At 43.4% G+C, this 27,767-nt stretch overlaps 1 protein-coding gene across 8 annotated transcripts in view; it reads right to left on the bottom strand.

Moving 5' to 3' along the window:
* The window catches only part of TTC13 (tetratricopeptide repeat domain 13), a 78,448-nt gene that overhangs the window by 8,672 nt on the left and 42,009 nt on the right, over positions 1-27,767 (bottom strand). For 5 of the 8 annotated variants that reach the window (XM_047825371.1, XM_047825374.1, XM_047825376.1 and 2 more), the window contains 10 exons: positions 24,040-24,122; positions 22,024-22,165; positions 21,522-21,696; positions 19,354-19,510; positions 14,893-15,023; positions 13,761-13,893; positions 12,833-12,925; positions 11,434-11,517; positions 10,026-10,110; positions 138-247 (listed from right to left, as the gene is read on the bottom strand). In XM_047825371.1, the coding sequence (XP_047681327.1) occupies positions 138-247; positions 10,026-10,110; positions 11,434-11,517; positions 12,833-12,925; positions 13,761-13,893; positions 14,893-15,023; positions 19,354-19,510; positions 21,522-21,696; positions 22,024-22,165; positions 24,040-24,122 (1,193 nt within the window). The remainder of the gene's footprint in view (positions 1-137; positions 248-10,025; positions 10,111-11,433; positions 11,518-12,832; positions 12,926-13,760; positions 13,894-14,892; positions 15,024-19,353; positions 19,511-21,521; positions 21,697-22,023; positions 22,166-24,039; positions 24,123-27,767) is intronic. The other 3 variants (XM_047825373.1, XM_047825375.1, XM_047825377.1) reach the window with 1 other exon arrangement.

Below are 27,767 nucleotides of genomic sequence, written 5' to 3'. Positions count from 1 at the left end.
CACTGGACCTTGACAATTTTCATTTCAGGATAAAGCAAAAGTCTGGTAGGTCTAACCCTCCCGTGGCAATAATCAGGTGCCTGTGCACTTCCTGACACCAGCCCGCCTTCACGCCCACGCTTAGGAAGCATACGTACTTGTCTCCCGTAATCGTGATTGTGAATCCATCGTATTCCTTCCCTTGATCTTTGAGGCTGGGAACTTTCGTGTTCACAGTGAACCCATCCTTCGTTTTAGTATTAAACTGCTTTCGGGGAAAACAAATTCACATTACTAGCGTATAACTCATTGTAAACCCCCAACTGCTATTCTGTAGCATTGACTCTGACTTCCGTGTTTTGAAGTTTATTTATTTATTTACTTATTTGAGAGAGAGAGAGAGAGAGAGAGAGAGAGAGAGAGCACAATCAGGGGAAGGGCAGAGAGAGAAGGAGATTCCCAAGCAGGGCTGAGCCGGTTGTAAGGCTCATGACCTAAGCTGAAACCGAGAATCGGACGATTAACCGACCAGCCACCCAGGCACCCCCTGATACATGTTTTTCAGAAGGGTCACCGAAGTTCCCGACACAATAGACCATGACCACGCCTACCTCTACAGTGACCAAGGGCCCTCTGCCAGTCCCTATGGCCCCACACAGAGCCCAGGGTCAAGTTGCACTGCCCTGGGGCCCCCACAAGAGGCCAGCACAGAAGCTCAGCACACCAGGCTCACAGCTCCCCGAGTCAGCGGGCACGCTGCTCACTTCTAAGAGCGCCTTTGGGTTTCTCATCATCTTAACTGGCAGCACCTTGGGATTCTTAGCAGGACAGTTGTGCCTAATACCCCCAAAACTCGAAAAACACCTTGTGCTCATGCTCACGCTCCTTCGAGGCAGTCTGATTTGTCCCGAAAAGTACTCAGAATTCCATCTGTCAAATCGAGAATTTCACACATGTGCACACACAACTCTGCAGACCACAGAAAAGTATGTTAGAGGAACGACACAGAGCCAAGAATGGCCTTCAGGGGTGACAAGGAGGAAGGCAGTTTCAGAGGAAAATATTTTTGGCAAAACCAAAATGCTAATAGATTTTGTCATTAGTCCAGAAAAATCCTCCCCAGGTTCAATTATTTAGTGTTGCCAGCTGTTTTTGTTCGAACTGATAAGGAACCAAGGATAAAGTAAGAAGACGCTGTGCTTTACATAAGCCACTACCAGGGGAAAGGTTGTCTAAACTAGGCAGACCCTGAGGGTGGTCACTAATGGTCCAGAGAAGGACCTCGGTCAAACAGACATGAGGCACAGGTAATCAGAGCCAGCACTGGGAACAGGAACAGGAACTCTTCAATGAAGAAAGGGCTTTTTTATTTTTTTAAAGTTTATTTTGTTTAAAAAAAAATTTTTTTAATGTTTATTTATTTTTGAGACAGAGCGTGAGTGGGGGAGGGGCAGAGAGAGAGAGACCCAGAATCCGAAACAGGCCCCAGGCTCTGAGCTGTCAGCACAGAGCCCGACCCTGGGCTCGAACCCACGAACCGTGAGATCATGACCTGAGCCGAAGTTGGTTGTTTAACCGACTGAGACCACCAAACACCCTAACGTTTATTTTGAGAAAGACAAGACAATGTGTGTGTGCATTTGAGCAGGGCAGGACAGAGAGAGAGGGAGAGAGAGAATCCCAAGCAGACTCCACGCTCAGTGCAGAGCCAGATGTGGGGCTCGATCTTCACAGATCACGAGATCAAGACCTGAGCCAAAATCAAGAGTCGGACACTTAACCCACTGAGCCACCCAGGCGCCCCAAGAAAGGGCTTTTAGGGGAAGAAATGCATTAACACTTACTACACGCTAATTTCTCATCTGATGCTTACAACATACCGGTAAGACAGGTATGTTTTCTGGCATAGTCTCAATCCTGCAGAGGAGGAAACCAGCTGGGAGGGGAGGGCCCGGCAGGAGTTACTGAGCCGGGAGTGGCAGCGGCCTCCAGTCCACATTATATGCTGATAAGCTGCCTCAAGGGGAGCTGAGGTAGCCAGTGACCCTGAACAACGTGATGGGCAGCTGACTGATAACATAAAAGCTGGATTAATACACATTTTGTATGTTGTATGGATCCTGTATTCTTACAATAAAGTAAGCTAGAAAAAGGAAAATCCCAAGGAAGATAGTTACAGCGCTGTGCCGCCTTTAGAGATAAAAAATCCACATAAGTGGTCTCACGCAGGTCAAACCCATGTTGTTCAACGGTCAATTGTACTTCAACTTGGTTTGTCACTGAAAGCAGGTTTCAGTGGAAGCTGTCGTGACATCACATCGCACCAAGCACTGGAGAACCAAAGGTGTTTTATATACTTCCATGCGTGCCCTTAAAAATATCAATATGCCCACAGCCCCGGGTGAAAGCTGGGTGTCCAGGGCCGCGACGGAATGGTCACTTCCGGACCACGGTCAGACAGGCGGGGACCTCACACCGGGAGGGCGCCCCGCCTCTCAGCGGCACCCTGAGTAATTGCAGGCTTGGAGTCCACTATGTTTTTCTTTTTAAACAAAGAGAATATAAAGTTAAAACCCCCCTAAGCTGCTTTGGTATTCTTCCCAAAAGAGTAAGTTTAAAAGCCTAAAGTACCAACAAGAGGGAGATTAAAAACGAAGACATGCGCCAGCTTTCTTTCTGTACAGGACGTCCCAGCGGCCCTCAGTGGAGCGGTTCTGCCCTCTGGGGGGCATCTGGGGAATTCATGGGAGAGTCTGGTGGCTACAGCGTGGGGGTGGCGGGGAGGCTACGCCCGGAACTTAGCAGGTGGGGCCGAAAACACTAGATGTCCCGGGGGGAGGGGGTCAGGGGACAGTCACGCGTTATGCATGACTGCCAATGCCCCACTGGACTGCCGCGTAGATGACGAACTTATTTACAATTTAATAATTCCTGGGGCGCTTGGGTGGCTCAGTCCGTTAAGGGTCTGTCTTCGGCTCAGGTCATGATCTCCAGGTCTGTGAGTTCGAGCCCTGCATTGGGCTCTGTGCTGCCAGCTCAGGGCCTGGAGCCTGCTTCCGATTCTGTGTCTCCCTCTGCCCCTCCCCTACTCGCACGCACACGCGCACACATACACACACTGTCTGTCTCTCTCTCAAAAATAAAATAAACATTAAAAACATTTAAAATAATATTTTAATAGTTACTTGGGCCTAGAACCAGACTCCATTTCACACTTAGACACTGAATATTTGTTAACATAGTTTTAATCCACGCTGAATTTTCCATGAAGGCGAATAGCACATCAAACTGGGGAAACAGGATATTAGGCACTGTTTGGAAGTTTACCATTTCAGAAAACGCTGTCACCAGCAGCTCGTGATACCAGAGTCAGCAAATCACATTGATGTGGGGCTGCGTTCGTAGCTGCCCTGTTCACCCCCCTTTTTCCACAGGTATAGTAAGCAACCAGCTACTTCTTTCTGGCTTCTGTGAAGACGTGCCTGAATCCAACATCCTAACACAGACGCTATTCTATTACAAATGATTTACCATTTAGACCTCCTTTATGGCACTACGTTGGCCTTTTAAAGAATTATTTTGCGTAGGTGTGATATATTCTCTATGAATTTCATTTGGATGCAGTGAAGAAGGTGTCTGATACTAGAGTAGCTTTTTTTTTTAAGTTTATTTTGAGAGAGAGAGAGAGAGAGAGAGAGAGAGAGAAGGAGAGAGGAAATCCCAAGCAGGCTCCAAGCTCTTCAGTGAGGACAGAGCTTGACGTGGGGCTTGATCACACAAACCACGTAGTCATGACCTGAGATGAAATCAAGAGTCGGGCGCTTAAGCAATTGAGCCACCCAGGCACCCCAATACTAGAGTAGCTTTGAGAAGGTTGGGAACCACTGCGTCAGTGCATCAGGCCCTTGCAATAACCCCTGCAACAGGCCTGGACAGAATCAGAGCTCTTAGCAGACAAGAGCCTGGGACTTAGACAGTGGAAGAGGTGAATGTGGACCCTGGTGTGCAGAGTATTAGCTCGCTGCTTTGCTCATGACCTGATCCTTCCTGCTCTCATTCCTCAGAAATGGGTAAGATCAGAGGGCACCTGGGCGGCTCAGTCGGTTGAGCGTCTAACTTCAGCTCAGGTCATGATATCATGGTTGGTGGGTTTGAGCCCCGTGTCGGGCTCTGTGCTGTCAGGATGGAGCCTGCTTGGAATCCTCTGTCCCCCTCCTTCACTGCCCCTCCCCTATCATGCTCTGTCTCACAAAAATAAATAAACATTTTTAAAAAAGAAAGAAAGAAATGGAGGGACGCCTGGGTGGTTTAGTTGGTAGAGCACCCGACTCTTGGTTCCGGCTCAGGTCATCTCACGGTTCCTGAGTTCGAGCCCCATATCGGGCTCCACGCTGGCGGTGCGGAGTCTGCTTGGGATTCTCTCTCTCCCTCTCTCTCTTCCCCTCCCCCACGCGCGCTGTCTCTCTCTCAAAATAACCTAATAAACTTAAAAAAAAAAAGAAAGAAATGGATAAGTTCTGGTTCTTCATGTCAATTTCTTAAATTCCATCTGATGTACATCAAACCTCTCTACTATAGCTTCAAGGAGAACACGGACTCACGTATTACATTAAAGTTCAAACCATTAATTGAAAAAAAAAATATCCACCTTCTGTTGCCAAATTGTTGAGTAGTTATAATCTGGGGTAGAGGCAATGTTTGTAAAATTGTAACTTCTTAATAGATTATACTTTTAAACAACGATTTCTGTCCCTGTAAATATACTTCATCTTGAATTGTAATATTTCTGATAGTGACATGCTACACTCACATTCTCTTTTCATCAGCATTTGCCTGTAAACAGCATATAGCTGGACTTTAAAAAACCAGTCCGAAATCCTCAGTCTTTCACTGAGGGGATCAATTATAACACCACGTTGACTTGTCACTGTCATTACCTACATTTCCTAGCCCACCTACTTTTTTATCCCCCTCTTTTTCTAAGCTTTGAGTTGAATTGACATTGTTTTCTTTATGCCGTTCTCCTGCCTTCTACAGGTCTAGACGATGATCCGTCGCATCCCTGTTGTTTCAGTGTTTGCCTTTAAATTTTTAGTATAGATATTTTAAACACGCATTTTTCTGTCAATATCATGGGTCAGTGATTATACTGTCTCACTGAAAAAAACAAATACCTTAGTAACAGTTTTACTTCCTTTCTCTACTTTCTCTAACCTCTAATGTTGACATTATCCAGTATTTTAATTCCAGACATACATATTTTTAAACATCAGGTGTTAACAATTCATTTCATTGGTTTATTTGTTCACCACGATTTCTTACATCTCATGTTTTCTTCTCTCTTGGGCTTACTTGATGAGAGTATATATGCCCTTCAATCATTTTGACAAAGAAAATCTACACTTGGTGAAATTCCTAAATAACTGTCTGTTTGAAACAGTTTTTATTTTACCCTCACACTTGAACGCTGGTAGAGTAGGTTCAAATAAATTTCCCTTCGTTGTCTTCTAGAATCCACTACTGCTGCTGGAAGGAAGTTGGGCATCAGTGAAATTCTCCTTCCTTAGTCTGTCTGTCTTTCTTTCTTTCTTTCTTTCTTTCTTTCTTTCTTTCTTTCTTTCTTTTTCTTTCTTTTCTGGAAGCTTGAAGATGTTCTTTTTACTCTTTGTGTGTTAAAATAAATATGTGACATAAAATTTGCCACTTTAACCATTTGTGAATGTATAGATCAATGGCATTAAGAACGTTCAGACCTCATCAAGATAAAAAGTGTCTGCACAGTGAAGGAAACAATCAGCAAAACTAAAAGGCAACCAATGGAATAGTAGAAGATATTTGCAAATGACCTATCAGATAAAGGGCTAGTATCCAAAATCTTAAAGATCTTACCAAACTCAACACCGAAAAAACAAATCATCCAGTGAAGAAATGGGCAAAGGACATGAATAGACACTTTTCCAAAGAAGACATCCAGATGGCTAACAGACACATGAAAAAAATGCTCAGCATCACTCAGCATCAGGGAAATACAAATCAAGACCACAATGAGATAGCACCTCACACCTGTCAGAATGGCTAACATTAACAACTCAGGCAACATCAGATGTTGGCCAGGATGCAGAGAAGGAGGAACCCTTTTGCACTGCTGGTGGGAATGCAAACTGGTGCAGCCTCTCTGGAAAACAGTATGGAGGCTCCTCAAAAAATTAAAAATAGAACTACCCTACGACCCAGCAATTGCACTACTAGTGGAATATTACTTGGCGATCAAAAAGAATGAAATCCTGCCATTTGCAACAATGTGAATGGAACTACAGTGTGTTATGCTAAGTGAAATTAGTCAGAGAAAGACAAATATCATATGACTTCACCCATAAGGGGAATTTAAGATGAACATGAGGGAAGGGAAACAAAAATAATACAAAAACAGAGAAGGAGACAAACCATAAGAGACTTCTAAATACAGAGAACAAACTGAGGGTTGCTGGAGGGGTGCTGGGTGGGGGGGAAGGGCTAACTGGGTGATGGGCATTAAGGAGGGCACTTGTGATAAGCGCTGGGTGTTATATGTAAGTGATGAACAACTAAATTCTATTCCTGAAATCATTATTACACTATATGTTAACTTGGATTTAAATCAAATAATAGGAGTAAAAGGAAAGTTCACATTGTTTGCAACCATCACCACCAACCTTCCACAGAACTTTTTGCATCATCCCAAATAGAAACTCTGTCTCCCTCCCCCAACCCCTGGCAACTATCTTTCTACTTTCTGTCTCTATAAATTTGACTCCTCTGGACACCTCATATAAGTGGAATCGTAGGATATTTGTCCCTTTGTGACTGGTTTATTTCACTCTGCCTAATGTCCTCAAGCTTCATCCATGCTGTAGCCTGTGTCAGAATTCCCTTCCTTCTTCAGGCTGAACAATACCCCCATCGTATGGCCATGCCACATACTATTTATCCATTCATCCATTAATGGCCCCTTGGGTTGCTTCTGTCTCTTGGCTACTGTGAATAATACTGCCATGAACATGGGTGTACAAATATCCGAGTCCCTGCTTTCAATTCGTTTGAATATACACCTAGAAGGGGAGTTTTTGGATCTTATCATAATTCTATGTCTAATTTTTTACCTTTATTTATTATTATTATTATTATTATTATTTTTTTTTTTTGAGAAAGGAGTAAGAGGGAGGGGCAGGGAGAAAGGAAGAGAGAGAGAGAGGGAATTCTAAGCAGGCTCCACATTCAGCACAAAGATCATGACTGGAGCCGAAACCAAGAATCAGACTCTCAACTGACTGAGCTACCCAGGCTCCCCTCTACATCTAATTTTTTTGAGGAACTCTCTTTAATCTTGAAGTCCCCAAATTTTATCAGAATGTGTCTAGGTGTCAATATTGAGCATCATGCTGAACATCTAGGAGGCCCTGCATTGATCTTTTCATCTGTCCACAAGCTTTCCTTCTATTATTTTGTTGACTAACCACTCTGTTTCTTTATCTTTCTTCTCTCCTTTCTGATCTCTATCAGGTCCGTTCTTCATCTTCTGCATTCATCGTCTCTCATATTTTATATTTCTTTGTCCTTGTATACTATATTCTGGGAGAATTTATTGATTGGATTTTCCAGCTCACATGTATTTGATATTCAACTGTCTTTAATCTACTAGTCTTATCTAGCGGAGATTTTTTTTTTTTTAATCATGAGAATTCTATTTCTTTTTTATTGCTACTATCTGTCTACCTATCTACCTATCATATGATACTGGCTCAAATCTCTCAGAAAATTAATTTATGTATGTTTCATTGAGGTAAAATTTATATACAATGAACTTCACATGTATAATTTGATGCATTTTGACAAATATATACACCCATGTATCCACTATTCCAGTCAAGATATAGTGTAGTTTCATCATTCTGGAAAGTCTTCTCCTACCCCTTTCAGGTAAACCTCACTCCTCAGAAGCCATCACTGTTCTGCTGTCTCCCTAGATCAGTCGAACTTCTTACAAATGGAATCATACTCTTCTGTATGCGACTTCCTTTGCCCCACATAATGTTTCTAAAGTTCCCCCCGCTGCTGTGTGTTAGCAGTACCCTTTCTCCGTATTATTATTGAGTAGTGTGTTCCATCTCTGGCCTCCTCTGAGGAACGACGACTGACCCTCATAAGGCGTCCCGATCTGGAAGACAGCCTCTGGACAAGGAAAGCTGAGGACTGGCACACAAACCTTGGGCCATATGCAAAACTAAAGTAGCGGCTTCTCTGACACCACTGACTTTTGTGTCCTCCAATTTTCTTTTGGTTCTTTTTATAGTTTCCATTCTCCTGCTCAGGTTCTTCATCATTGTGCTCATGTTTTCCTTTAAGTCCTCGAACATGTTAATGAAACAAAGACTTTAAAAGAGTTCATTGCAACTTCTGGATCTCCTGGGGTCTGTTCCTGTTAACTGGTTTTGGTTTCTTGGTTATGGGTCACGTTCTCCTGCTTCTTCCTTTGCCTAATAATTAAGAAGTCTAGACTATGTTTCCTTCCTTTCAAGGGTGTTGAGTTTTGTTTTGGCAGGCAATCCAATCACGAGCAGATCCATTTAATCCTCTTAGGCTTGGTTTTCTGTTAGGGTGATCTATTCAGAAATTGTCCTTCGGGGTGCCTGGGTGGCTCAGTCGGTTAAGCGTCCAGCTTGGCTCTGGTCATAATTTCACGGTTGGTGGGTTCGAGCTCTGCATAGGGGTTTGTGCTGACAGCTCAGAGCCTGGAGCCTGCTTCAGATTCTGTATCTCCTTCTCTCTCTGCCCCTCCCCTGCTCGCACTCTCTCTCTCTCAGGAAATGAACATAAAAAAAGAAAGAGAAAAAGAAATTGTCCTTTGTCCTAGAATGTGGACCTCATTCTAGGTGGTCTTATACCTACAGTGTGTCCTTTCTGGGGTTGGGAGTAAATGCCCAGGGTGCTCCCAGGATCCCTCCATTCTGGCAAGGTCACAACTCCAATGTCTCTCAGTGGTGTAAAACTGAGGCTACCTCCCTTCAGCTCTCACACCCTGGTGTAAAACCGTTCATACCTCCGTTCAGCTCTCACGCCCATAGCAGCCACTGTCTGCAGGGCCTCTGGGTCTCACTGAGGGAGCAGAGCCCAGCTCTCAGCCAAGCATGACAAGGAACGCCCATGCTGACCTCTGGGGACTTCTCACCTTGAGCAACTCTCTCCTCTTCTGTACTCTGCCCTGTAAACTCCAGCCACTTCGGCAGACCCCAACTCCAATCTCTGCCTCCTTAGCTCAGCAAGACCACCAAACTCTGTTTAGGCTCCACATACACAGTGGTTTAGTAAATAATCCCAGGTAGAAGGCTGGGGTGAACACGGGGCTCACAGAAAGTGTTTCCCTTTCCTCAAAAATCACAGTTTTGTAATTGCCAACCATTGAAAACAGGTGCCTTGTATTTTGTGGAGTTTTATAACTGTTATAGTATGGAAAGGCGGTCAACTATCAAGTACTCCACTGTGGCCAGAAGCAGAATTCAATGGTATATACTTTTAAGTTTCCTTCTGTTTCCTGTATCAACTGCTTCCTCACAGCTTTGCTTTTATGTTTGAGACTGATGCCTGTGTTTTATGTGATTTGGGTTATTATTCAGAGGCTGTTTCCGTTAGTGTTTTCAGAATGCTTATAATTTTATTATTATTATCTTTTAACGTTTACTTATTTTTGAGAGAAAGAGATAGAGCGTGAGGAGAGGGGCAGAGAGAGAGGGAGACACAGAATCCGAAGCAGGCTCCAGGCTCTGAGCTGTCAGCACAGAGCCCGATGCGGCGCTTGAACTTACGCGCGGTGAGACCATGACCTGAGCCGAAGTGGGACTCAGCCCCGACTGAGCCGCATAGGTGCCCCTCAGAATGCTTATAATTTTAAAGTGCTTCTAGCACACTATTAATACACATGCATTAAACGGTTATGGGCTCTTCTTTAAAAAGTACTCTAGTTGTGTTTTTTTCCCTAAAAACACCTACCAGGATTCTGATGATAAACTTACCTTCATAATTGGCAGGAGATCTTCTACTTTGTGCACCTTTTCCAGAGCCTCTCTGACTTCCAACAATCCTTTAGGATTATTAGCTCTTAAAGAGAGAAAAAGAGACAGAGACAGAGGCAGATGGCAAGTAAAATTAATACAGAAATGTAATATACAATTCTATTACTTGCTATTACCTTAAGCTTTAATGAATCAATCTCAATTATGAGTAGCTCCATAGTCAAAATGGTGGGCCCGAACAAAAGTTTCTAAATATGGGGATGGTTTAATCCTAATGAATTTGGGGCCGCAGATGACAATTAAGAAAACAGATAGAAGCCCATCTAGAAGGTGAAACGGAGAAACAGAACAGATTGCTGGCCACTGGTCGTATATACATGCACGGGTCTCTGGTCACAATTTGGTGATGAAGCCTTGATTCTCATAGACCAATTTTGAAATTAGAAGTGAATTTTTTTTTTCCCTTTCTACAGTTGCTTAAACGGAAATATCCTGCTAGTTTTTGTGCCACTTTTATATTTACTTGGTGATAACTATCCATTCAGAATTCTTTTTTCCCCATGTTCTGTTCACTGTGGGTTCACTATATGGCCTTTCAGGTGAGAGAGAATGAATATTACAGCTGAAATCCCTAATAAAGAAATTCAAAGAAACGTCCTGCTTTTCAGAGAAGGAGATGAGAAAAGTCACAGTATCGTAAGATTAAAACATTTCATGGATTCTGCACAGCTGTTAAAAGAAGGCTGGTAAGGGGCGCCTGGGTGGCTCAGTCGGTTAAGCGTCCGACTTCAGCTCAGGTCACGATCTCGTGGTCCGCGAGTTCGAGCCCCGCGTCGGGCTCTGGGCTGATGGCTCGGAGCCTGGAGCCTGTTTCCGATTCTGTGTCTCCCTCTCTCTCTGCCCCTCCCCCGTTCATGCTCTGTCTCTCTCTGTCCCCAAAATAAATAAACGTTGAAAAAAAAAATTAAAAAAATAAATAAATAAAATAAAATGATCACTTGAGCGGTGCCTGGGTGGCGCAGTCGGTTAAGCGTCCGACTTCAGCCAGGTCACGATCTCGCGGTCTGTGAGTTCGAACCCCGCGTCAGGCTCTGGGCTGATGGCTCAGAGCCTGGAGCCTGCTTCCGATTCTGTGTCTCCCTCTCTCTCTGCCCCTCCCCCGTTCATGCTGTGTCTCTCTCTGTCTCAAAAATAAATAAACATTAAAAAAAAAATTAAAAAAAAAAAAAAAAAAAAAGAAGGCCGGTAAGTCATTACCGAAAGGCTTTACAACTCCAAACACTGTGTCGACATTTGATAGACTTTGTTTAGTCTGTCAATAGGCTTAGTTTTCAAGTTTCACAGATACAACTACTGTAAACTCCACCAAAGCTAGCGATTACCGTGAAAAAGAAAATTGAAGGATTACCCGTGATAAACAAGAATCCTATCTTTAATAAAATGAAGAATTTTCTCAAAATATTCCAGGTATCTCATGTTGATCACCTGGCCCCTGAAAGAAAAAAAAAAATTAAGAATCGTTTTAGAAAGGACTGTATCAGAAACAACATCTAACTTCCAAGTGAATTCAAGAGAACGGTAAGACAGCTGTGAGAATAACGTAGCAAAACAGTCTGGAAACTGTGCTTATTTGCACCCGGTGCATGGAAGAAGCAAAGAACTGTCTTGGCAGGATTGCCCGTCAGCTCTTGCAGCTTTTCCTGATAGGAGAGGCACCAAACTCAGGCCCGGAGATGCCAAAATGAGGAGAAAAATCCTCAAGTACTTCTACGACGGTCAGCCTTTTTATGCCAATTTCCTGCATGAATCCCTGGACTTTTTCTCCTCTCCTTTGGTTCTCCTGGTAGTTCTCCTGTGGTCCAGCTCACACACAGGCTTCATCTCCTCTGCCCACTCTAAATATTATTTTACTCAGGGCACCTGGGTGGCTCAGTCGGTTAAGTGTCCGACTTCAGCTCAGGTCACGATCTCGTGGTTCATGGGTTCTAGCCGGGCGTCGGGCTCTGGGCTGACAGCTCGGAGCCTGGAGCCTGCTTCGGATTCTGGGTCTCCCTCTCTTTCTCTGCCCCTCCCCTGCTAGCGCTCTGTCTCTCTTTCTCTCAAAAATGAAATAAATAAATAAATTTTACTCACATTTCTGTCCCCGCCTCCTAGTTTTCAAACCCTCTCCCAGAACTTCATGTACAGCCGACATACTGATGGACACATCCAACCGGCATGCGCGTGTACAACGTGTTACACACCCAACCGCTCCCTGGGCATCGCTCCCCAGATTCCCTACAGACATCTCAAACCTCAGGTTCATAACCGTGCACAGGAAGTCACTCCCGTACCCTGCACTTCCCCCCCCCAGCGCCAGCCCCCAAATGTGGCCATCTCCTTTCTGTCCTATTGTCACCTGGCCTATTGGAAGGACCTCGCACCTGAGCCAGAGAGGGGACCGCCTCCCTGTGGGTCCCTACGCTCTCCTCCATTTCCAACCTGGCACCAGTGCTCCTGATTCTGCACTCTCTCCTCCGTCTCTTCCGCTCCCCCTCCCTTGCACACTTGTTCACCTGAATTATCACACAGTCTATTCCTAAGAGGAGAGACTGGAGAGGGAACATGGCACGCACTGCATTCTTCCTGCAGCTGGACTCACTCTAAGGAGTGCAGGCGGGACCCTGCAGGTACAGAACTAATCCGTGTGGGCCCTTTTCAAAAAGTACCCGGGAGAGGATCAAGGGTCGTTCGTCCACGGTCTCCATGACCTGTCTATTTAGAACAAACTCCTGTGCAAACAGGAAAGATGCACAAAGGGTTCCTACCTGATTAAATTGATGTGGTTGTTAAAACCTCTGCTAAGACTTCGTGCTGGCATCTGATCTAACCACAGCACCGGCTGGTCCGGGTCAGCAATCCTGTAAACCAGAGCTTGTTAAAGATGGAGGCCTTATACAACCTAGAAATGTTCAAAAGCATTACCAATGAAACAGGATGAGTCTTTGCAAAGAGTGGGGAGAAAGCAAGTACTCGGTCCATTATCTAAAAGTATGCCACACCAACCTGCTAACGCCAAATAAATGTTCCAATTGGAGCCAGTAGGAAGTCAGTATAGGTTTACTAGAAGAGTAGTATTTTTCTCATGTCAATGAATATCAGTAGCTTCCCCCTAAGCCATAGCTGCTTAGCCAGGCACACACTTCAACTATCAAGGGACCAGTACACTACAGTTCATTCAAAGGTACACCCCAGATAATGCGTTCTTTCCAAGAGACAGTTTTTTCTAAAACACTTCGCTTAAAAATGTGCTTGGAAACTTGAGAGCAGTCAGTTCCTATATTTCGTAAACATCGGCCGAAGGCGTTTCAAAGAATAATGATGCCAGCAATTTCCGACAAACTGTAGAGAGGAAAAAGTAACTTACAAGGCATGTTGTTAGTAATCAAAACAGAATTCGAAACCCGTCGACTGAGTGGGAGGGGCAGGCTCCCAGTAATGGAATGAATATGTCACGGGGGTGCAAGGTACAGCGTAAGGACCACAGTCAGTCCTACTATAACGGTGTTGCATGGGGCAGACGGGAGCTACATCTGTGGTGAACACAGCGCAATGTACAGATGTGCCTAGACTCGCGTAATACCTCATGTCGGCTCCACTAGCCAAAGACACCTGTTACCCAGAGGAGCCTTTTATTATTTTACAATGAGAACCCTTCTAGTTTATTTCCATTTAAACACGAGTTTAATTAGTTACCGTCTCCACTTTACTGCAATGTCAAACATGTCTCTCCACTGCATCAGCCGTGTTTTCCCATTCATTCGAACTTTCGAGTTGGTCCACGTACGCTGTACAGCTTGCATGACTTCCAACGCTGCCAAGCCCATGGCTGAAAGAAGCAAATATTGAGAAAACAAGGGTTTGTGAGTTCACTTCCGAGGGACTGATGCTCACCTACTCTGCAGAGTCTCGGTGATGACTTGAGTCACCGTATAAAAAAAGAATTGTAGGGCGCCTGGGTGGCTCAGTCGGTTAAGCGTCCGACTTCAGCTCAGGTCACGATCTCGCGGTCCGTGAGTTCGAGCCCCGCGTCGGGCTCTGGGCTGATGGCTCGGAGCCTGGAGCCTGCTTGATTCTGTGTCTCCCTCTCTCTCTGCCCCTCCCCCATTCATGCTCTGTCTCTCTCTGTCTCAAAAATAAATAAACTTAAAAAAAAAAAAAAGAATTGTACGTATTGGTAATTTAACAAGACCAGAGATACGCTACAATCGTGTCAGTCTTCATAAAACTAACATCTATCAGAGGAAATTAGAGGCACCCCCCCGAAGCTGTCTCCTCCCAGCTCTGCCTCCTAAAGAACTGGAGATTCAGGGGCGCCTGGGTGGCGCAGTCGGTTAAGCGTCCGACTTCAACCAGGTCACGATCTCGCGGTCCGTGAGTTCGAGCCCCGCGTCAGGCTCTGGGCTGATGGCTCGGAGCCTGGAGCCTGTTTCCGATTCTGTGTCTCCCTCTCTCTCTGCCCCTCCCCCGTTCATGCTCTGTCTCTCTCTGTCCCAAAAATAAATAAACGTTGGGAAAAAAAAAAAAAAAGAACTGTACAAATTCTCCCTCGCTCCCACACTAAGCAAACCGCGTGGAGGAGCCGTCGGATCCACAGCCACAACTGAAGACCCATATTCTACATCAACAGGGTGGAGACAACACCAAGGCCACACGGGAAGCTCTCTTTCAGAATTCAGTGTGAATGAATCTCTACAGTTTTGTCCGGATCAAATGGGGATTTATGAGTTGGCACAAATGATTTTTTTTTTTTTTTACGCGCAACACGGTTTGACGATTCTTGCTCTTATGTCAGCAACCTGTCCGTCTTTGGATGGTTTCAGGATACCTCTGTGTATTCTCTTGTTTGGCAGGAAGCCAGGCGTTTCATACTGCATCAGGGATCCCAAACGATCAGCTACACAGATCAGCTCTTGTACCTCTGGCTTATAACCCTCAAAGTTCTGATGTAACACGTCTCTGGAAGGAACACGACATACGCAGTTAGGGACTTAACAACAGAGGTCTGCTAATCCAATTTTACCTGAAGAGCAGTCATTTCCTCCACTGGAGAACTGATCGAGAAATCTATGACCACAGGATCTTGACCCCAGTGCTTGGCACCCAATCTTACACAAATTAGAAGAATCTTTACGCGTGTATGCGCACAATTATTCTCACACGCTTGTGAGTAACACTGGTAACTAGAGTGCAATTCAGAAGGCACTTCTGGCCATTATTTGCTTCATAAACTTCCCCAGGATACATAACCTGCATGGACTGACTTTATCAACAAGCAACCAAATCTCTGCCCTATGTCTCTCCCCCACCCCTGCCCCAGGTTGCATTAGACCTAGTATACCTGGGATGGCCTGGGGCCTATTAATTGTTTGGCTGCCTACCTGCCCGAAGTCTGCATAACAGAGTTTGCAATCTTAGGTTATAGGTTGTGTAGAGGCCCACAAGACCACCCTTGGGTCCCATAATCCGCTGGGAGGGCTCACAGGACTCCACAGTTGTACTCATGGCTGTGATTTAGCACAGCAGGACACAGGCACAATCCTCAAAGGGGAAAAGCTCAGGGGGCGAAGCGCAGAGGAAACCAGGCACAAGCTTCCAAGGGTCCTGTCCCAGGGGAGACACTCAGGATTAAACCCCCCTCCCTGCTGTGTGAAATGCTAACCAGGAAGCTCATTAGATACTCAGTGCCCAGGGTTTTTTATCAGACGCTGATCATGTAAACAGCCTTTGCCTGGGAATTACTCAAATTCCAAATACCCAGAGGCAAAGCAAGTGTTTAACATAAATCATATTGTTTGTACAAGCAGCTTTGGCACACAGTGAGCTACTCTTATGAGTTCTGGGCATGATGGGAACCCTCCTGAAATCCACGTTCCCAGACGCCACCCAGGGGCCGGCCTTGCAAGCAGACTTTTCCAGGGACAGCAGTGCAGGCCTGCCTAGGTTCGTTCTGTTCTGCACATGGGTACTTCTCTAAAATGGGGTGGTAGAGAATATATATAACTTCTTTAAGCAATCTCTTCTTTTAATTACTTTTGGTTAGATAATGGTCTCACTGCTTCCACAAGTATTGGTATGTGGAGCTTTCATCTTTTTTTGTTTTTAAAGTATATTCAAATTTCCAGTGTGGATTTTATCTTTAATCTATATTTTAATATGTGTGCTTTTAAATTTCCAAATAATGAAGATTTTACCGTAGTCTACTGTGGCACCAGTTATTTGAAATGTATTTAAATATGAGTAAGTGGTCAGTCTTTATAAATGACCAAAGTGTACTTGAAAAGACTATGTATTCTTTGATTACTGGGTACACAGTTCTATAGCAGAATAATAGGCCAAGTCTGTTAATCATGACGTTCAGAAAGTCTAAATCTTTACTAGTTTTGTGTGTGTGTGTGTGACTGATCAAAAATTAGAATCTCTCATTAGGATACTGAATCTATTGATTTCTCTGTATATTTCTATCAATTTGTAAAGTTATTTTAGTAGGTGTATATAAGTTTAAATTTACATCTTTCCTGGTGATTTGAACCTCTGTCCTTATGTAGTAACAATCTTTGTTCTTAGTAATTAAAAAAAATTTAAATCCATTAATATAAACATACCTACATCAGGAATCTTTTAGTGTTTCCCATGTAGAATTTTTTCCATCCCTTTACTTTCAATCTTTCTGTGTCCTTAAGCATTACATGTCTCTTGTAGAAAGCATTTAACTGGATTTTTAAAACAGTCAGGGGTGCCTGGGTGGCTCAGAGGTTAAGCGTCCAACTTGGGCTCAGGTCATGATCTCGCAGTTCGTGGGTTTGAGCTCCTCATTGGGCTCTGTGCTGACAGCTCAGAGCCTGGAGCCTGCTTCAGATTCTGTGTCTCCCTCTCTCTTGGCCCCTCCCAGACTCACGCTCTGTCTCTCTCTCTCAAAAATAAATTAACATTAAAAAAAAATTCAAATCCAACTATGTCTGTCTTTTGACATTTAAAAATCCATTTATATTTATTGTCATTATTAATATACCTGGTTTATTTCAACCTATTCTTATTTTTTTCTCTTTATTTGCCCTACTTTTGTATGCTTCCTCTCTTTCCCCTCTTTTCTGGTTGATTGTAGACTTTATTTTTTATTTTTTTACTCATCCACTAATATAGAAGCTATACACTTTGTTTCTAACTTTTAGTATTCATTCTAGTATTTTAAATATTTATGTATAACTTAAAGCTTCAACATAATATTTAACTCATATTCCCTAGCATACTTAATTCTTACTGTCTCTCAACTTACTTGCTATTGTTCCCACTATTGTATTTCTAACCATTTTATAAAGCCCCCAAACCAGGCATTATTTTATATAGACAATACTTATTTAGACTTACCAATTTATCATGCTTACCATTTTTCTTTTCTCATTATTCCTTCTTGTATCTCAAATTTTGCCTGTGGCCAACTACCTTTTTCTTTAATTACATTCCTTAAGAGATTTTTAGTGAATGGCAGGTGATGGTTAGTTCAGTTTTTCATTATGGAATATATATTTATTTAGTCTATATTCATAAAAGATAGTTTTGCTGGGTATAGAACTTTAGGTTGAAAGTTATTTTTTTTTCTTGCAGCACTTTGAAGATAGTCTATTATCTTCTCACTGCCATTTTGATATTGAGGGGTTTATAGTCAGTCCAATTATTGACCGTAAGTAGGTGATAGGATTTTTCTGTTTAAAAAATTTTCTCCTTATGTGTTCTCCTATTACTTATGGTGTGTCTGGATATGGATTTCTTGTCATTTATGCAACTTTTTAAAAAAAATCCATGGATTTATATTTCCTTAGTTCTGGGAAATTGTTAGCTATTATTTCTTCAAAAACTGCCTCTCCTCCATTCTCTTCTCCCAAGATTTCAATTAGATATATGCTCGACATTCTTACATCTTCCACATCTTCTATCTCATGTTTTCTAACACCTGGACTCTCTGTGCTACAGTTTAGATTAATTCCTAATGCTCCACCTTCCAATTAAGCAAGTTTCTCTCACCTATGTCTAATTTGCTGTTAAGCTTACATACTGAATTCTTCATTTCAATATTTTCTATTCTTAAAGCTTCCAATTTATTTTTAATCTGCCTGGTCATTTTTGATAATCTCTTATTTCTTGTTCATGTTTCTGATTTCTTCATAATTTCTCTCAACAATTTCATTTGGTGTCAGAGACTGTATTCAACAATTCCAATACTTGAAGCCCTTGAGAGTCTAAGTCTGTTGTTTGTTATTCCTGTTGATTTTGACATATGGTTTTGGTGATCTTGGTTTTTGACTCTCATTCTAATGATCTTAATCTGCGGGAATACTTGGACCCCAAATTGGCACTACTTTCTTTCCACACAGGTTTGCATTTGCTCTTGTTGAGATCCTGTGAATATGGTCCCCCAATATGGGGCTGCTTTAGCTCCTTGAAAAAGTTTAGCAAGCCTATCTTGCTTAGACCTTAAGGCCTCCCATTGTAGTGGCTGTTACATGCCTTTACCTCCAGGACACTTTTTGCTTTTCAAATGTGCTTATCATTCACCACTCTAGTTTGAATCTGCCACCAACAACCCCCCACCCCCACCCCTGCTTGTCTTTCTTTTTACAGCGTGAGGGGATCGACTCCTCTAGATTGCTAGACTCCCAGGAAATAATTTCTGTTCCAATTGTTTTTGTAATGGGATAGCCCTTTAGCCTGTATGTTTTGCCATAATGTAAGCAGTAGTTGACCAGCAGTGTAATTTCAAACTTCTGGCTTTAAGTAATTTGCTTCAAAAGTAACATGGTGGGGCGTCTGGGTGGCCCACCAGGTTAAGCGTCTGACTTCAGCTCAGGTCATGATCTCACGGTTCATGGGTTTGAGCCTCACATCGGGCTCTCTGCTGACAGCTGGGAGCCTGGAGCCCGCTTCAGATTGTGTCTCCCTCTCTCTCTGCCCCTCCCCTGCTCATGCTCATGCTCATGCTCCGTCTCTCTCAAAAATAAAATTAAATTAAAAAAAACTAACATGGTACTAATAATGCATATCAAAAACTGCCAGTAAGTACATTTGAAATTTGAAGATTGCATAAAATTAGCAGGGAAGGCCAGGCTAGCAGGAGAGATGATATCCAAAGGTAAGTTTCAAGGTGCCGTATAAACTAAACTATTTGCAGACATATCAAATCCAAAAATAAATACTTGAGAGACGTGGGCAGAAAGCCGTTTACTGAGCAAGAGATATCATGATAAGCTTATAGTTCGGTCTTGAAAAAAGTCATTTTATTTAAAGCACTTACTTTATGTGGGGCTGTAACCCTGGCTGTTCTTCATAATCTTCTATGAGGAAAGGCAGATTTTTAGCCCAGTGGTCTTTAAAGCTTCCAGGCAGATCCACATCAATGTTATATTCCGTAAGGGGAGTATCGAGGTGTGCGTGAAGATACCGAGAATACTCTGCAGGTACGAGACGAGATCTGACACACCCACATCGGACACACGCCCCCAAATATCACTCCAGAAGTATTTCTTCTTGCTGGCTGTCATACAACTGCTCTGTGACAAACTCTTAATTCCCAGAATCCTAAAGGGTGGCTCCAAATTTTAGTAAGTTGCTATCATCACATGATACAGGGTAACTCAAGTTACCAGGGTCAAATATAAGCCAGTCAATCAGGGTCCACTTTGGCTAAATTTTAATCATCCTTCCATGGACACCATCAAAGATCTCACTTTTTAGCTGCAGAGTCTGAGAATCCGAGTTCAGTGTCGGAGCCTGGTTTTCTGTCAACTGATATAAATCAACTGACCATGTACATGATTTCATCAACTGACTGCTGCTTATCTCTACGGAAGCAGTGCAGAAAAAGACCAGAACATGGAGTGCCCCTCCTTCAGTCTACAGCTCCCACGTTCTACTAACCCGGGAAACAAGAGGAAATTGTAATTTACAGTGAGGAGCTATGCTGTCCAGTAGGCAGCCCCCAGCCACCTAGCTAGTGAATACTTAACATGTGGCCAGTGTAACCGAGAAACTGTATTTTAAATGTTAATTTAATTACTCTAAACCTAAAAACTGATATTTGAGTCAATTATTAGAAAACTTGAGTCTATTTGGAACAACTCACATGTATGAACCTACTTTTCAACTTTAAATTTTACAAAACAGGACTTCAAATTAAGAATTTCCAACAAAAATTCAGGGTGCCTGGGTGGCTCAGCCAGTTAAGCATCAGACTCTTGACTTTGGCTCAGCTCACGATCCCACGGTTTCGTGAGTTCCAGCCCGACGTCAAGCTCCATGCTGGCACTGAGGAGCATGCTTGGGATTCTCTCTCTCCCTCTCTCGCTGCCCCTCCCCACACTCTAAAAAACTTAAGAAAAAAAAGTTTTTGACAAAAAAAAGGTATTTGACAAAAGAACTTCCAATAAAAATTTAACATCCAATGTAAGTATAACGATGTAAGTACAAAGATGTGCTGTAAATATAAAATATACACATCTCAAAAACGTAGTAAAAAAAAAATAATGTAAAATATCTAATGATACTCACAAATAGTGTTTTCATAATAATTACATGTTGAACTGATATTATGCATACACCACACCAAATAAAATGTATTATAAAATGAATTCCACCTGTTTATTTTTACTTTTTTTAACGTGACTACGAAAAACTTAAAACTGCAGGGCTCATACATTTTTACAGTCGGGCAGTAGTGGTACGGCAGAGTTTTTGATGACAAAGGAAAGAGGAAAAAGGGGAGTAAAGATCTGAGCTCTGCACGAACAACAAAAATGTTATATCGTGATGAGCACCGAAAGGATACAGAATTGTCAACTCATTGCACCGTGTGCCTAGAACAAATATAACACTGTATGTTAAGCATGCTTCGATAAAAAACAAATCCATTTTGGAACAAAACAAAAAAACAACAAAACAAAAACATGGTTTTATATGGCAGAGAAAAGGTGAGAGTCTGCCTAATCAAAAGACGACATAAAGATTTGCTTTCTTCCTCGTCCCAACTGAATATCTCCAAAGTAGGTGAGAATTCTGATATGAAGGAGATACGTCAAAGCTACCAAGTTTACATTTAACAACAAAAACCTCAGGAAATGTTACTTTCCTATTACTCCTATGTCTCCAGACCAGGTGTAATGAGACCCATCCCATACCCAGATGGTTGTCACTTTTAGCTCAAAATAGGTTTCTTTTGACTTGAGTAAAAATTTTTTTAACTTTTTTAACATTAAAGAGAAAAAAAAATCCACAGGAAGTGATAGACAAAGTATGCGACTGGTCTCTAGAAGACAGGGGTCTTATCTAGTCCACCAAGGGATGGCCGTGTTCATGTTTCCTAGTGCCTTCGAGACTCAGCTGTCTCATACGACACAAGCGACAAGCAATATGATTTATGTGGCTCTGAGCATCCAAATTCAATGCTTCGGCAATTTTGTGACTTACCTCGGAGATATTTCACTTTCAGATACTCTGGGCTAGCCTTCTGGCCTGGAAGAGGATCATTTAGCATAACTTTAGTTTGTGCTTTTATTCCTTCGTAAAACTGTCCCATGGCAACATGGCTGAGTCCTTTCATATACTGGCACACCTCATTATAGGGTTCTAGCTGCAGACACCGCTGAGGCATGGAGGGAGAAAACGCCCCATTAGTTTCAATACAGTTGCAGATAACTCTTAAGCACTTTATTCTTCAATCTGGAATTAGAAGGGCTTTCCCTCCAGGCTAAATCAGACCAAATGCATGCTCTGTAAATCAGTCTCTAGGACACAGCAGTGGTTTTTTTCTCTTTCTTTTTGCGGGGGTATAAACATTACCTTGCCCTTCTCTCTAGTCATTTCACTAAATTTTGAAGAATGATCCCAGGGGCGCCTGGGTGGCTCAGTCAGTCGAGTGTCTGACTCTTGATTTGGGCTGTTACAGTGCTTCTCACTTATGGATGCTCACCTTGAAGTTCTTAAGGGCCTCCTGCAGGCTGCCGTGGTGATAGAGCATCATTCCCCGCAGCTGCAGGGTCTGTACGTGATTTTGGTTGAGCAACAGCGCCTTCTGAAAACTCTCGGTGGCGGCTTCAAAATTGCCCAGTTCTCTAGGTATTTGACAACAGTTATGAGCACAGTGCAGAACGTTTCAGTAAACACACAGAACAAGTGAGCCTCAGAATTACAGTCCCATATAAGAATCAGATACCTTGATAGGGATTCCCTTTTCTATTTTTGACACATCACATTTCACTTACTTTTCCCAAATTTTACTCGACTGCAGGATAACCACAAGGCCCTTGAAATTCTTTGGGGAAAATGAATTTATTGCTTTCCAAAAGCAAGTGCTGATTCAAATCCTTTTCCCCAATTCATGACGAGCTCCAACCCTTAAAAAAAACTATGTGTAGATTTTAGTATTTAGATAAAATCATGTTTCTCCTTTGCAGGGGGGGGGGTGGAGTATGTAGGTTACAATCATACATAGGTATATCATTCTGAATCAAATTCATAGGCCGAAAATTGTATTTTTCCTGTCACAGAAGTTACTTCCCTTAAAATCCAGTAAATCATTTTGTAATTTAAAACATCAGAAAGAAAGTATATTTTAGGATAGTAATCATTTCAGAGTAGAAATATTATTAGGCTTCTTTTACCTATCAAATTTTTTACAAATAACAAAAACACCTTAAAAACGTGCCATGTGTCTATTTTTTGTAAATATTTTTTAAAAATGTACTACCCATTTACATTTACATATCACCTTACTAGTTACTCTAGGTGCTTTCAAATCTGTTTTCAATGTATGTCCCCAACCATTCTGTGGGACAGCAAGGATAAATATCATCATTTAAATTAAAAACGAATGCAAAGACACTTTCTTCAAGTTAGTGGTAAGAGAGCTTCTCCAATGACTGCATCAGATAAAAAAGCTCTAGAATTCAATCCTTCCTGGGTGAGGTGACTAACAGCTCTGACAGGGATCTCGGTTACTGTCTCTTTCCTAACTTTTACAGAACCTCGTAAGGGAGAACCCTGACGCTCAGGGGAGTTGAGGAGACACAAGTGTGGAATGGACAATCTGGAACCAGAACCAGATCTCTTGACTCCTGAATCCCGAGCCCTTCCGTCAAGCCATGCAATCTCCTTTTCAGGTCAGACTGTAAAGATTTTTGAAAGCCCAAAGTCAAAGTAGCTCTACTGGTCAGGGTAACACCAGGAGTCAGGACGCCAGGGTCAAAGCACAACTTCTCACTCCTGATAGAGATGCACAGTGACTGTATATCATAGTTGATCATATTGATGGTCATCGATATCATCCTATGCAGCATAATTTTCCATCCTTTTAATCAAGGAATCTTCAAACGAATCACAGTGATGTGGGAATTAACCTTATTTACGGTCTAGAAAAGCATCAGTGTCTATGACTCAACCAGCATATAATGCTGCTATTCAAAGCAATAAATTTTGAAGGACGAACATTTTCTAGACCAATATATACAAAGCGAAGTCGTTTTAAAAGACGATATATACGTCATGATACCCTCTGACCCACGGGTCTTTCTATATTCCAGAGAAGCTCTCAACAAGCATATTAATGCCTGTGTGATTTAGAAGGACAATCTCTTCTGGTTAAGAAATACAATTTCTTTTAAAATATCACTATTATGACAGGGTGCCTGGGTGGCTCAGTCAATTGAGCATCCGACTTCAGCTCAGGTCATGATCTTGTGGTTCGTGAGTTCGAGCCCCATGTCGGGCTCTGTACTGACAGCTCGGAGCCTGGAGCCTGCCTGCTTCAGATTCTGTGTCTCCCTCTCTTTATGCTTCTCCCCTGCTCTCACCCTGTCTCTCTCTCTCTCTCAAGAATAAATAAAGATTAAAAAAGTTTTTTTAAATAAAATATCACTATTATGTGAGGCTCTCTTGTCTCCCCACTCTACACCCTCCCTCCTACCCTGACTACTGTTCCTTTTCTTACCTATAGGCCTGTCCCAGACTTTTGTACGCATCAATAAAATCAACTTTCTGCTTCAAGGCTTCTTTGAAGGACTCAATAGCTTCCTGAAAAAAGTATATGGGAAATGATGTCATGTGCATGACCATTAAAATTGAGTTTCACTTAAATCACTAATGGACTTAAATATATAATGTACACGGTCTTGGAGTGATTTTCCTTTTTTAATATGAGGACTTCACGAAAAGAGGTAGAGAGTCTGACAAACTGAGTCAGGAGGATTTGATTTCGACAGGAAACAAATGCTCTGCTCTGGGCAATAACAGAGCCTTACAAGTTTCTCCCCTTTCAGAACCGGGAAACGGCTTCCCTCCGTCTACTTCATTAGGTAACGATATCACCTTTGTGTCAATATCATTTCTTTAATCAACAAAGGCCTTGTGGAATAAAAGTAAGCCTACTAGCTGTATACAATTTTAAATGATCATAACTAGCAGCATTTAAACTGAACCAGCGAAAGAGACAAAAAAGGAAGCCCAAAGTGAGATTGTTCATTAAAAAAAGACAAAAAGCACCAAGGCTCCTAGACGGACTATGTGAATGATTCCCATGATCTACAGGAAAAAGATACAGTAAAACAAAACAGAGACCTTGAGGTGGGGGCGTCTGGGGGACCTAGCTTTCTGCCAGCACAACTCCGGGTCTGTGGCTGACGGAGTGAGAAGGCGGCACGGGTGGTACGCTCTAGGGAGCAGCCTGCCGGGAACGCACAGTGCACCTGGCCGCTGTGGAATCCTCTGGAAACTGTTACTACAATGCACCAGTCTGCTTCCCAGTAAACATCCTGGGCTTACACTGTATTCAGTGTGCTCTCCATGATGACTTGATTATTTACTGTGATAAAAAATGATGAAGACATTTCACACATTTCCCAAGGAAAAGATGTGTCTTACTTAAGTTAATGGCTACAAAGGATCTCTGAAGGCTTTCAAGAGAAAGACTTTAAAACTTCTGTGTATTTCACACCTGATTAGATAATTCATAACACAAAAACTGCTAACATGTCCAATGCCTTGCACATGGTAGGCACTCAATAAATATTTAGTGATTTGGTAGGCACATAATCCTAATTCTTTTCTAAAAAAAAATCATTCGTTCCCTGCTTCTTGATTTTCTCTGTAGGAGGCAGCAGGGTAGGAGGGGCGGGCTTTCAAACCTTTCTAAGGTGACAATGGGGACAACAACCTACTCATTAAGGAGTCCCACTGACTGTGTACCGTTCAGCAGAAGGATGAGAACAGATAAATGTCAACACTTAAATGTCAAAGACTACTCTTCATTAGGCTTCTGGCCCTGGCACAGTCTAGATCGTCTGAGTTTTTTACAACTACGTTTTCAATTCAACAAACATGTATTGAGCGCCTACTATGTGCCGGGGGCAGGGTGAGGTACAGGGGACACAAAGCCGAGCAAATCACTCTCTCTGTCCTCGAAGAACTCAGTCTAGTTAGAAAGCCAATTACTTAACCAGGTTATTAGAATATAAACTAAGAGCTACAAGAGAGATACAAGTAAGAGTCTCTGGGAATAAAGAGGAAGGAATACCTAACTGAGCCTGGGACACCAGGACAGGCTTCACCAGGAGGGCAAGTGACAACTGAGCTGGGTCTGGGAGAATGAGAAGGAGGGTGGCAGAGAAAGAGGGCATCTTGGACGGGGTGGTGGGGGTGCGCAGCAGTGGGGTAGGCAGGACGGCAAGAGTGTGGGTGCCTGGGTGGGAGTGGAGGGAAGGAAGAGACAGGGGGCCAGGCCCTGTGGCCAGCCGGGACCAGAGGGGAAGGGCCTCTGGCGTGCTCTGCAGTGGGGGCGTCACCCTGCCAGCAATGAGCACTGGGGGCTGAGTAGGTGTGCGACCTCACAAAACTGACTCTAGAGATGACTGCCACTGGCCACAACAGAGCAGGCGGGCGGGACAGGGGAGGGGACGAAGCCCAGTGAGGAGGTGACTGCAGGAGCCCAGGCAAGAGATAAAGAAAGCTCAAACTGAGACGGTGTCTCTGAGGACAGAAAAGAAGGGTCACACTCAGGAGATATCCTGAAAGGCAAACTAAGAATCCAGGGGCCGTGGGTAGGGGGTGGTGAGGGAGAAGGGAGGGCAGGGAGCTTAGGAGCTGAAGAGCCCGGGGGGGAAAGGCGAGAGCGTTAGCCAACGTGAGGACGTAGGGGGGCCGGCTGCAGGGCAGGGGTGGGAGGAGGTGATGAGTCCAGCTGGGGCGTGGGAAGTCTGGGGTGTTTGTGGACGTCTGGGGGAGATGCCCGGGCGACATCTGCTGCCCACTGCACTTACAGCACGCTGGGACGCCACAGTTCTTCAAAGTCTGATTTCTCTTCAGCTTTTAAGAGTCTTTGGTTTCGGGGTTCCTGTCTAATCACTGCACAGCTCTCTACCTCATTCTGCCAAAGAGGGGACATAGCAGAATCAAGATTTGAAGCCACTCGGAACAAAGAAACTACGTTCGAAATGAATCAGTCTCCAAGCACACGAACCGGCTCGGAGTTTGTTTGCGCAGCGCGGGCGGGCATCACCCCACCTGGGCCGCCATCTTCCTCCCTCACCAGTGGTGGGTGGCCATCACTCCGGCCTTCCTGCTTCGTTACAACGAAGAGAACACTTGCAGGGACCTCTCGAAGCGGAGGCTGATAAAAAAACATGCGCTCGGAGTGTACCATGTTTGAAATATCCTTACCACACAAATACGAGACAAGTGTTTGCCGTGTTTTCCCCAGAGAAATCCAAAATGGCTGACAGAGCTACCAAGCTGGACGGCTGCGAAATCTTGTCAGGTCGTATTGCCTGCAGAATTTCTCATGTATTACCTCATTAAGTAAAGAAGCAAACCACCCCCGTAATTCGTTTCTGAATTGCCGCTGACCTGGGCAGACCAGCTTCAGGATATAAAGACAGCGCCAATTCATGGGTCCATTTAACACGTTGTCTCTACAGTTAACAAGAGACCTAAAGATATCTACGCTAAGTTCATTAGTTTAAGGAAGACGTGCCACCGCTAGTTTTCCACTCTGTGTAACTGGGACACCCTCTGCCCCTTCTATATACTTCGTGTGGATGCCCGTTGGGACGAGTGAGACAATACGTCAACACTCTGACCTCCTCGGACAGCAGATCCATAAAAATGCAAAGGAAAGGTTCCCATCTATTACACACGTTGATGCTGGGTTTATTTACGAGCACGCTGAAGAGGAGAAGGCACCACGTAGTTTGGCAAGGTTGCTACTTGAGGGACAGACTTTGCATCTGGTGGTGTGACCGTGAGGTTTTTTTTAAATTTAAGGTAACTGAGAGAAGGTGAGAGGCAGATGCAAAATAAAACTGGAAAAGCCCATCTGGCAGCTGCTCAAAGCACATTTTAAATAACTGCTCTCCACACCCAGGGCTGCTGGCCTGAGTCCTGCGGCGGGGGGAGACGGGAGGTCTGTGGGGACCACCCACCACACCCCGGCAGGAAGGATGGGAGGCGGACGAAAGAAAATCTCCCCGGTTCCCTCTGGTTTGGTAGTTTGTGGACGGGAGTTATTTTTTTAAGGTCTATGACACTTAGATGAAATTAAATGTTCACACGTAACACGATCTATAATAACTAATACCTGATTCGTGCTCATAGCTCTTAAAGTACCTTTCACACACGTTGTTTTATTGAACCCCTTCAAGAGGCAGACGGCAGAATCATCTCTAC

The sequence above is a fragment of the Prionailurus viverrinus genome, chromosome D2 (assembly GCF_022837055.1).
Source record: "Prionailurus viverrinus isolate Anna chromosome D2, UM_Priviv_1.0, whole genome shotgun sequence".
Classification (NCBI taxonomy): domain Eukaryota; kingdom Metazoa; phylum Chordata; class Mammalia; order Carnivora; family Felidae; genus Prionailurus; species Prionailurus viverrinus.
Note: the sequence above shows the minus strand (reverse complement) of the source record. Positions and strands in the feature narration are given on the sequence as shown.